Here is a 12,801-nt window from a genome sequence, read left to right as displayed (position 1 = left end):
ATATTATTGCAGGAAGCTGGTTATTTAAAAATAAGTTTACACAATATATATTCTAAAAACACGCTTTAAGAAAGAAATTTTCTTTCCTGATAGTTAATAAAAAATTTTGCCTCGAGATTTCATTGCCAAAACAGACAGAACGTTTGTTGTACGTCTTAAGAACATCATACGGACTTGTGACGTCTATAAGGCGTTGTATAGACGTCTTACGGATGTCTGTGTTTGCCTTCAAAGTCAATGCTCCAAGCAAGCTTACATTCGATTAAAATTAATGTCAATTCAAAAAGACATTGTTTTGTCATTGTTGATCACAGATAATTTTTGATAACCTTTAGTCTCTCGGAACTTCTCTCGTAATAAGCAGATGTAAAAGGAATCAAGTCGACTTTGTAGAATATAGAGAAGTTAGGAAAATATGATGTCGTCCATTTCTTTATCAGGAATGGATTTACGTCTTTCATTTGTAGTTATTCAGTTGTCATTGCTGGAGTTATTAATGTATACAATTTGAAATTAGGGCCGGCGCAAGTAGATTTCAAGTAGGGAGGTGGGAAGGTGGGGAATTGGGGAGGAGGTGCCACACGGGTTTTTGTCGAAAAATAAATCTAAATTGCTCCACAATGTTGAAATCAGTTAACTTATAATTACAAAGTCATTGTCGTTTTATGAACATCTGTCATTGTACAGTCACAGCAATTTTGATGCACCAAACTATGTTAAAAATGCATTTACTGTGTACATTATAATTATAAGAGATATTTTTTTAAAACAAAACGTTTCCGTGTTGTTACCTGCCATAAATTTGTGCAAACTTGTAAAGCAGGTATGTAAACGATGGTTTGTTATAACCTAGTTTTCTTATTCTTTAGGGCACTGAATGAGGTACAAGGCAGGCGCGACTAGTCAAGTGTAGGAGGAGAGCACCATACGGTTTTTGCTGATTAAAAAAAAGCCCTCAAATTTGCCAATTTTTCCAAGTCCCATTTTGCCATTACTCTAAGCCCCATTTTGCCTACATAATCTAAAAAAAAACTCCAGCTTGCCGATTGAAAGTACAAAAAAGTTCCGATTTGCTACTAATGGTGTAAGTATTTATTGAATGGGGTATCATCCCCCCTCCTCCCTTCCCCCTTCTCCCCTTCCCCCCCCCCCCCTACACAAACACTCATTGAATGGGGTATCATACCCCATACTCTCTACCGATTTCGATTAACTTTAATACAAATCAGACCCAACGAAGTCCGATTTCGTCACTTGTTGGGTCTGATTTGTATTAAAGTTAAATATATAGAGATATTTAACGCTAATTGGGCAAAATAACAAAACCATTTATCAACATTAAATTTGAGTGATACTGCGTTTATACTGTTGATAAAACATATATTTTCAACGCGTTTTAAATGATATATATTTTAAAAACAGCAATAAAACAACATAGCAAAGTTGTTTTATATTAACGCAAGCTTTTTATATAGACAAAACCTTACAGTATTGTTTTGATGTTGTTTTATATAACTTTTTACAATAACAATTTAATTTTCTTTTAAAACAAAACGTGTTTTTTTCGTCAGTTTAAACGGGGAATTAAATATTAAAAAACTTCGTCTCGTTAAGTTTTATAAGAAGAATTTGTTAATTATGCATAGTAATCATTAGTTATGCATATGCATGTCAACATGTGCTTTAGAAAAGAATCTTAGATTTTTGTATTCTTGTAACAAACCACTATAAAATCATTATAACTGGCGGTTACTTTTCGATAATCAAAGTTTTAGTGATTTTTTGATTCTAGTTACGCAATGGTCTATTAATAAAATATTTTTATAACAAACCACTGTCATTTTACTACAACTGGATTTATTTCAATATGCAGATGAAGTATTATAGTCTTTTTATTATTACACAGAGGTTATACACTAATAACAAAATAGTTATTTTTGTTTTATACCTATTGCGCTCATGATTGGGTTCTTTGTGCTGTCATACTTGAGTCGCAAATAAATAAATTTCAAGAAAAAATATATTTCAGTAATGGAACAATAGATTAACCGATTGACAATACCGTTATGCACCAAATTATACCAAGCGTTATGTACCCAATATTACCATACGTTTTATTCTAAATACTTAGTCTATGATTTTGGAAAAACTATAAAACTACTCTCTCGAAGAAGCGAAGAAGCGATCTAAAATAAGTAATTATAATGTAGAATTTATGAGATCTTTTTAATACATTATATTTTAACAAAAATTTTGAAAATTTGTAATTTTTGAAATTTGTACTACGCCTGTCAACGCAATTATTTTTCCATTTCCGTATAAAATCGGACAAGTGGAAAGTCACCTTAAACCCTTATAGTTTAATTTTTAGTGACGTACATTTATTGTAACGTGGTGGCAGTCATAAGTTTGTGTACTTATTAGTTAATAAAAATGTTAAAACTTTTAGTTTTTTAAAATAAAATTGTTTTTGATTTTTTATAAAAAAGTTTATAATAAAATTAAAAATAATTTTACAGTAACTTTTTTTTTTATTGCATCTTTTCTTTATAAATTTTAATACAATTATTTAGTAACATTATTACCTAATTTATATATAATCATATAATATTTTTAATATAATTAATCAAATAATTGATAAACATTGTGCACTGACTGCGGTATAGCCATAATTGAAAAGTATGTTCGGATTATTGCACTATAAGACGAGGTCTTACAAAAAGTTTTTTGAATAGATTCGGCTCAGGCGTACACGCTCATTGAAGCGTGAGTTTTAAACGAGTTTGTTAGAAAACAAAATGCCGAACAAACATTAAAAGTGCTGAAGAAGATTAAATGTTTGTTTTAAGATTTTTACTTATGCTTTGGGGTCCGGATTGTGCACCCAAAAAGAATGAGTGAAACTAGAGGTAAAAATAAAGTTTAAAAAGAAGCCATGAGGCTGCGACTAACACTCAACCAGAATTTTGGTTCAAAATTGTTTGTTGCCTTCATATTTTGCTTTTACATCCTGATTCGATACAATCATTTTCTCACCGAAAATGGCGAAGGAAATAGCGTTCTCACCAGAAAACTTTCTATGTTTGATTCTGATATAAGAGAAAAATGTAAACCTGCTAAAGGAGCAGTAGATGAGTTTCCTCCAGATTTTATGACTCAGGAGCAACGATACAAAGGCGGTATTATTTTTCATGTTACTGTGACATTTTATATGTTTGGCCTTTTAGCAGTGGTATGCGATGACTATTTTGTACTTTCGTTGTATCATATTTGCTTGCGACTTAAAATGGATAAAGATGTTGCTGGTGCAACTTTTATGGCAATTGGATCGTCTGCCCCAACGTTGTTTATCTCTATTGTCTCCATTTTTTTTACTGATAGTGCTGGTGATGTTGGACTAGGTACTGTAGTAGGTTCAACAATATTTAACACCTTGTTTATTGTATCAATATGTGCTATGGTTACAACAATACCAGCACGTGTTTCTCAATGGCCACTTATGAGAGATTCGTTTGTATATGTTCTTGGGACAATTTCACTTGCAATAACAATTCGAGATAGACGTGTTTATTGGTACGAAGCATGCTTGTTTGTAGTAGTGTACATGTTGTATATAGTCATTATATATTTCAACAAAGAACTTGGTGCTGTGTTTAACAATAATGTTAAACAAGTATGTGGTGAGCTAGAAGATGAAGACTCAGATATGTTGACTATTAATTCAAAAACAACAATGGATGATTTACTGAAACCTTCAGGAAACGAAGAAGTACCAAAAAACCATGATGCGTCAAGTAACAATTCAATGATGGACGACCTTGAACAGTTTGAGCACAAACAAGAATCTCCCATACAAATTCCAGAGGGATGCATAGCAAAAATTGTTTGGATACTTGGTTTTCCTGTAATGATATTGTTCTATATCACTATACCACCGTGCTGCAAAAAACGCTGGTCTGAATGGTTTTTAGTAACTTTTGCAATGTCCGTTATGTGGATGGGATTTCTCTCTTATATTCTTGTTTGGATGGTTGTTATAATTGGAGACACGTTTGATATACCTGATTGTATTATGGGCATGACGTTTTTAGCTGCTGGTTCAAGTATACCGGATGTGATGGCATCAGTAATTGTTGCACGTCAAGGAATGGCTGATATGGCATTATCAAATGCTATTGGATCAAACGTATTTGATATGCTTTGTTTAGGATTACCGTGGTTGCTAAAAACAACAATCATGGATCCAGGCAGTTTTATTACTATCCAGTCTCAAAGCATAATGATTTCCACTCTTCTCTTAATTGGCTCTATTGTGTTCACAATTGTAGCAGTCCATTTGAATAATTGGAGATTAGATTTTAAATTAGGGATTATATTTCTTATTATATACATAGTATTTATAGCACTTGCAACTTTAATTGAATTTTTAGCTTGTCCGTGTCAGATTGAAGATTTTCTTCCAGTCTAGGTAACTTAAGAATATTCTATGAATAAAAAAATAAAGATTTCAATAATTTTTTTAGCCCTTAAAACGAACTAAATTGAAATAAAAAGCATCGCAAAATACTTCAATACAAATAAGGGCATCGGGAAAATAATGGCATTGGAAAATACGAATTTACAGTGGCATCTACTTACTCCAAAAGATTCAAGATAGATGCATCTTAATAGCTTCAACAGATCATACAATGTACTATAAATAATTAAGAATCAGGAATCTTAAATTAGATACTCATAACTTGATTACTTAAGACTCTCAATTACTTTTACCTCAAATAATACGTTTGACTCGAATGTTTGACTAATTTTGAGATCACAAGCAAAACTTCAATTTTGGCTAATCAAGACATTGCTTGCAAAACTTATGGTATTGTAAAGCATTATTTATATTGTCAAAAGTAGTTTTCAGAACAATAATTGTTTAAAAAACATTAAGTTTGAAATTCTTGTAGTTTTTGCTTCCTAATGATTTATGTATTTTATAACGCAGCTTTTTTTATTATGTTTGTAGTTAAACATAATTAACATAATTAACATAATTACGCATTTTTTTATTTATGTTGGCGAGAACAAATATTTTTAGGAGAAGCAAGAGGAGTGAAGCGCTGAAAGTAGAACAAAATTTCAACTAATTTCTTCATTTTTACTCCTTTTTTTTTTAATTAAATACAATCATTTAGTATAGTACTAAAGAAAAACTTTTACTTAAAAAAATTATTATTAAGTTTTCAATAAAAAGAATAGGAAAATGGAATTTTAAAGACTCTACTCTGAAATCATAAACGTATATCAATAAAAACTAAAACTGTTGTTTTAACCGTTCTTCATTCACTTTGGTTATCCAGTTAATTATTTACTTCGCGTTTAGTTCGTAAGAGTTTTAGTATATGACAACATTTTAAAACTTTTTTAAAAAAAAATATTAAAGTATTTTTTTTCGAAAATCAAAATTTTGATATGATCCAATCAGTGACGGATCAAGGGGGAAGGGAGATGGGATTATGCATCACTACCCCTCCCCCCACACGATACCACCAGAATCTGAAAGTCTTAAAAATATTTTAGAAATGGTGAACCTTTATATATATGTATATATATATATATATATATATATATATATATATATATATATATATATATATATATATATATATATATATATATATATATATATATATATATATATATATATATATATATATAAAGGTTTACCATTATATCTATATATCGTCGCTGCAAAGCAGAACTATCTTAAGTCCATTTTTGAAAAAATTGACATTTTTAGTTTAAAATACTTTTTAGGTGCACAAAACTCATCTCACAAAGTATGGAACCAAAATTGATTGAACTTTTGTAACTATTAGTAAAATTCAAATATTTTATGTCCTAAAAAGAATAATTAAAAGACATCGTTGCTGCAAAACAAAACTATCCTAAGTCTATTTTTTGGCAAAAAAAAAAACTTTTTTGGTTTAATATACTTAATACATATAATAAATAACTGAAAACAAGTAGATTTAATCAAAAAAATCAAAAGCAGTGGTTAAATTTAAAACTTTAAATGTCTTTTTCTCAGAACAGCCAAACGGACTTACGATAGTCTTGTTTTACAGCAGCAATTTAATTTGTAGAATTTTGTCATACTTTTTATAGTTTTAAAATTATTTTAAAAGTCCATTTACATTGTTGTCTTAATTTTAATTGTCTTAATCTCATAATTTTTAATTTTAATCTTGGGAACCCTTCTTGCAAATACTAATTACAAATGTGTATATATATATATATATATATATATATATATATATATATATATATATATATATATATATATATATATATATGTATATATATATATATATATATATATATATATATATATATATATATATATATATATATATATATATATATAAATAGACACACACACATAATTATTTTATACAAATAATGCTTTTATAAGGTTTATGGCTATAAAAATAGCCGTTTTTAATTTCTTTCTTTTGATGAGTTCATTTTTTGTTCCAATTTCGGCGTCTTTAGTTCAGGATTACTATTAAGACTATTAGTTCCTATAATTGGTTTGAAAGTACATTGGTTTCTTATCGTATTGTTATTATACCCAATATCATGTAAAGATGGGTTATTCTTTCTTCTTCCAATGGCTTGTTGTTGACCAAAATAATTTTCTAATCTTGACATAGCCGTTCAGTTAAAACATATTGGACACCTATATTTAAAAGGTATTTAATCAATAACTGAGTGAACACTAATATTGATCCCTTCATATGTTTACCAAGATAAAAACATATTCCCTCGATCAGCCTTAGAAAATTTCCAGGTCTTTGATCTTTGGTCTTCAAGATATTTTAAAAAGACTTCAGTCAACCATATTAGCTTTTCGTAATTCATCAAATAAAATGGCCTGGAAAATCATTTAACATCTGACAATATTCAGCAGTTCTAGAGGCTTCAGCAGGACCAAATGCCTTTAAAGCAGTGCAAACAGATGAACTAAATACTTGAGCTGCTAATCTTACATTCATTTTGGAAAATGGGCTTAACCTAATGTGTTCTAAGGAGAGATTTGGGCAAGTGTAAAGACCACAGTTTAGATCTTCATAAAATAATTCAGATATGTGGTTCCACAAAATGTGATTATCAGTATTCCGCATATATCTTCCGTTACCTGATGCAGAATGAAAAAGGCAATTTCGAGCAGTCTTTATCAAATGTGGAGGATCAGCTATAAAGTATATATAACGGTCATCATCAGCAAATCTATTTTTGATGCGATAGATAAATTTAACGTTTGTGTTAATATCTTGTTCTTCTGTCATATGAAAGTACATGCTAAAAAATTTGCGATTGCATGAGGCACCATCACTTGTTGTAGCAATTACTTTAAGATTGCATGAAAGCTCTAAAGTACTGACAGCCTTCCAAAATAAGGGGAATAATTGAATAGCTTGGATGTTTGTAGTAGCAAAGTTTGCAAAACTATATTTAAAAGGGTTTACAATACCTCGCACAAGAAAAACAAGGATATGTGTTGCAATTTCATCAACTTTGTTAAGAGTTGCATAGTTAATATTTGTGTCACCAAGATCAACAAATCCAATAAGATTACCAGAATACTTATCCCAAACCAGATTTTCTTGAATTCTCATTTCATCAAATAAAAGAGTGATAAACCGTTCTTGCTCAGAAAAATCCTTTACCTTTAAGCTTAATTCATTGACAATTTCATGGTTAAATCTCTTTGTGGTCGGATATAGTTTTTGCAGTCTCTTAAACGTCTTTGACTTGGCAAAATTACAAATCCAGAATCTATTTTTTCATTAAGGAATTTCCTCATAAGCTGCAGGAGACTTTGCAATAAGACCTAAACAATAGCGAATAATCATAAAACACAAAAGAACATAATTAAATAATATTATAATATTATTAATTATTAACCAATATTTATAAATACAAAAATTGATTTTTTTTATTTACAAATACAAAATTTACGTAGATATTTAATGTATATTTGTAAATTGAAAAAAAATATATATATTGTTTTTGTATTTAAATACAATTTTTGATTTAAACATCTAATTTACTAGATATTTAAATATGCAGATTAATTTAGTTGCTGCCCTCATGTGGTGAAAAAATTTCGCTCATGATAACCACATATACATAACATACATTTTATGGGTGATAACGAATTTCATGTTTTGATGTATTAAAGCATTTTTGCTGCTCATCCCAAAATAGCTTGGTAAATGGAGTGACTGTCCTATAAGTTTTTGATATGATTGAATCCATGTCTTTGTGTAGGTCATCACTGACAAGATGAGAGGATTTACTTAATTCCTTTTGCGTTTCTTTTATGTTATCTTTTAGCAACTTATTTTCTAAACGATAATTTTGTAGGGTTAATTTTACACGTTTTAGTGCAGTTTTAGAAACTTGGAGCTCTAAGTTTAGCTGGAATAAGCAATTTATCACTGTTTTTTTGAAAGGATGTTTTTTCTTGAAACTGAAGGCATCGGCATGTCTTACAAATTTCATCCTTAGTAATAATAACTTCACCTGAAAGAGATTGGATATGTTCTGTTTGATTTAAAGGTAAAGAATAACAATTAAATAATTCAAACTTTTTAGGTATAACATGAATAAGGTATTCATAAGAACTAGCTGATTTATTTGTAATACCAGGGCATACCATATATGATAACAAAATTGAAATAGAATTCGTATATTTTTATGGTAGAAGCCATAAAAATATACGAATAATAAATGAGAGGCTATCATCAATGTAAATTTCGTACTTCGGAACAGTGTGAATATCATCCATCTTACTCGATTTTAAAAACGTTTTACTAGCATTTATATCCCAGTCACGTTTTTGAAAGCTAATACGTTTAACCGATTCCTTAAAAGACTTATATGACTTACTATTAACTGCTTCATCTGATATAGAAGGAAAAGCTGATCTCTTTAGAGATATAGAAGAAGCTGATCCTTGTGCTTTGGGAATAAGCAAACATGAAGAAGGGCATTGCAATGAAAAGCTTTTAACTAGAAGATTTAATGTAGGTAGTGAACCAGGCTTGAGAGTAGTTTTAATTGGATTGATAACTAACATGTTAGCCTCGTAATGCTTTTCGAAAATAAACAATTTCTTTTTTTATTTGGGTCTTCAGGCTTTCGTCAATTACTCTATCTTTAGTTATAATGTGTATAAGTTTTTTTTCCATTCTTTGTTGAAATCATCATCGGTGGATGATATCTTAAAAAGTGAAACACCTTTATTTCTTCAAAAAGTACCACAACCGAAAGTGGAACTATTAGCACCAGGCATTTGCAAATACCAAGGATAAATCAACAACCTTTTTGTAAATATTATTCTTAACACGTTTGCTGCCAACTACGAGTATACTCGTAGTAAGCTAGCGTAGTAGTAATTTATACTAACTTATTTCAAATAATATTTGTGCATTGGCCTTGTCGATTCACTTTTTTTTTTTCTTAGCTTCACATATGATTTCAGAAAATATTACATTCAAGTTTTTATTTTAAAACCTAATTTAAATGCGGATAAAGACAGAAATAGCTTAAAACAGATAAATGTAAAATATTGACAATGCTTTATAACATTCGCCAATACATAACGGAGGTCTATTTTTAAAAACAACACATTCATATCGTGTTTCTTTACGTTTTATTTTAGAGCAGACTCGACATGGTTTTGTTGGGAATTTTTCCTTTTCATTTGGTGGTATTGAAGACAAGTAGTGGAAGCTATTATTGGTAATTCGAGGCACAATTTCATTCAAACGTTTACCCAATAAATCCGTAACAATTAATTCTCTAAACTTAAGCAAGGAAATTGTTTCATCTACTCCATATTTGCTGTTTAGACAGTAAGCATTAAACAAAAAGTATCAAAGAGATGAAGTACTACTTTTTTATACCATCTAATTGTCTTTCTTAGGCAATCATAATATGATACCATTTGTTCCGCTCTATCTACTCCTGACATTAATTGATTGTAATCTTTAATAATATTGTATGTCACTTCAATCATTTGCAATGAATGCAAGCTGCTAATCACTAGCACGTCTCTTTTGTCTTTCCATTTAGCAACCACTACACTCTCTCTGCTTCTGCTTATAACGTCTTCCTGTTTCATTTTTGCTTTTGTACATTCTTTTGGATTTGACTTTCGATCAGTTCTTAAATTACCAAAAATGTATGTTTTTTGATTTACCATGTGCTTTGTTAACTCAAAGGAATTGTAAAAGTTTTCGGTGTACAGGTGATAACCTTTTCCCAGAAATTTTTCCATTAAGTCTAAAACAATAGCTCCCGTTTGACCCAACAAATGTTTACCGAGAGTTGTCTCGCCAGAGTAGATTTTTACTTTTAGTACAATACCATCTGATTCGCAAAGCTCATAGAACTTGATATCATACTTATGTCTTTTATTTTTCACATACTGCCTGAATACAAGACGTCTCTTCCAAAGCATCATTTACTCATCGATTAATATATTTTTATTAGGACAGTAGATGTTATCCATTGTATTATTTAAGTGATCAAGAAGTCCAATATTTTTACACAAGCATTCACTACCTGAATCTTCATTGTTTATAAAATGCCAAAACCGTAACATTAATTGGAATTTATTTTGTGGCATTATTCTAGAAGATAAGGGAACTCTATAGAGACTGTTCTTAGACCAATAGTGTTCTAAAGATGGCATTCATGACGCACCCCATATGAACAAGAATTCCAAGAAACTGCCGTATATCTTCTGAATGCATTGATTTCCAATCTTTAAAACGTGAGCTTCTTCTAAGGGGACGCTGCTTATTTATTTCTTGCGTTGCGTAGCAATTTGTTTCAACTACCATAGTATTTATAAGCTCTTCTGTAACAAAAAGTCTAAAGAAATCTAATGGTTTCTTGCTCTCCATGTTTATCTTCAAACCAGGATCGGCAGTAAACTGGATTTGTTTTACAATATTCGGCTCATTTTTCCATTGGTTTGAATTTCTAGATGGATTTGTTTCAGAAGTTGTTTGCCTGGCAAAATATTACTTATAAGATCTACCTGTTGAGCTTTATTTTGATTTTGTCTATAAGCAAGACCACCCGTTGTTCTAGCTCTTTTCGGCGGCATTAAAAAATCTTTTGCAGTGGCTGCTTGATAAACGTCTGTAAACTGATTGCCATCACTTTCTTCAGTGTTATTATCTTCAAAACCTGATTCTGATACAGTCAAGCCCGAAGACGTAGTAGTATAAGCGAAAAATGAATCCGAATTTTCAATATCATCATCTTCACTATCCTCAAAATCTTCCATAATCATATGTGCTGATCCAATTATGGAATATCTGTGTTGAGCTAATATGAGATAGATAAATTTATAAATTATCTATTTATAAAAAAGAAATTACTTATCTATAAAACACATTAATTAGTATACTGTGTAAAAAAATTCGATGTGCACACTAAAATATTTTTTAATATATTAAAAAACATTTTGTAAATGTTGTGTAAATCAAATTTTTTTCACATTTTTAATAACATGCAGTATAATGTGGTTATCAAATATATTTTAGCTTCTAGTCTAAAAAACACAACAATTTAGAATTAAGAAAATAAAATATAAATTACCTTTTTTACTCATGATAACTCCCAATGTGCATGTGCATGTGCATGTGCAAAAAAATTGAAACACTATTTATAATAATATTGCATCAAATAAGCTACATTACTATACCTTTTCAAAATGTAGTTGAGATGCAATTGAGAAACACAAAATGTAATTAAGAAATTTTAAAATGTAATTGAGAAACCCAACATGTAAATAAGAAATCATAATATGTAATTGGAAAAACAAAAGTTCTAATTAAGAAATCGTAATATGGAAATGAGAATACATTATTTGTAATTGCAAATTCACAATGTAAGCTTAAAAGTTATTATAAAAAATCTTCTTGTCATGCATTTTAATAAGTTAATAATATCAAATTTAGCATTTTTATGTACCAGCAATACAGTAATGGAATTACAGGGTCATTGTGTTATTTGTCAATACACTATAAACAGAAATTCTGTTATTAAATTGAATCCGTGCATTTATTTCACTAAATTTGTTTACATCCACTTTTAGAACAACCAGAACCACCTTGTCCAATTTTTAGACATGAAATACATACAACCGAATAAGTTGAAAGAAAACATTATGTTTTATCTTCATCAAATGAGTTATTGAATGTGCTGAGCGAAATGACGATCCAATCGTCATTTTGCGACTCTGGCGCAAACTTTAGGTGTCAAATATAAGACAGCATACAATTGGGTCCTTGGCGGAAATTTAAATTTCCTTTGAAGATATAGAGTTACCGCCAACCACAAACCCCTTTTTCATAACTTTTTTATTTTATTGATAATATATTATTATTTATTGAAAACCAACCCATATACCTTGGTCAAATTAGGATCAAGCCTAATATTACAAGGTAAACTAAGGCATCAAAATTAAAAATAAAAATAACTTCTTTCTGATAATCTATATCATAAACATTTCTCAATTACAACTTTTATCTTCTCAATTGCATCTTACGATTTCTTATTTACAACTTTCATCTTCTAAATTACATCTAACGTTTCTTAATTACATCTTTCATGTTCTAAATTACATCTTACGCTTCTTAATTACAACTTTCAAATTCTCAATTACATCTTGATAAGGTGTAGTCACTGCTATGAGTTATACTCATTACGGTGTTACGAGTAAACTCG

At 29.7% G+C, this 12,801-nt stretch overlaps 1 protein-coding gene across 1 annotated transcript; it reads left to right on the top strand.

Annotated features, from left to right (window-relative positions):
• The first annotated feature begins 2,812 nt into the window (after nt 1-2,812).
• Nucleotides 2,813-4,943, top strand: LOC100209635 (sodium/potassium/calcium exchanger 3). The gene has a single exon (XM_065803880.1). It carries the CDS (start codon nt 2,936-2,938, stop codon nt 4,466-4,468), a length of 1,533 nt encoding a protein of 510 aa, XP_065659952.1. The 5' UTR covers nt 2,813-2,935; the 3' UTR covers nt 4,469-4,943.
• The last annotated feature ends 7,858 nt before the right edge of the window (nt 4,944-12,801 follow it).

This window comes from Hydra vulgaris, chromosome 08 (assembly GCF_038396675.1).
Source record: "Hydra vulgaris chromosome 08, alternate assembly HydraT2T_AEP".
Lineage (NCBI taxonomy): Eukaryota > Metazoa > Cnidaria > Hydrozoa > Anthoathecata > Hydridae > Hydra > Hydra vulgaris.
The sequence above is the reverse complement of the archived record's forward strand: the minus strand, read 5'-3'. Positions and strand labels throughout refer to the sequence as shown.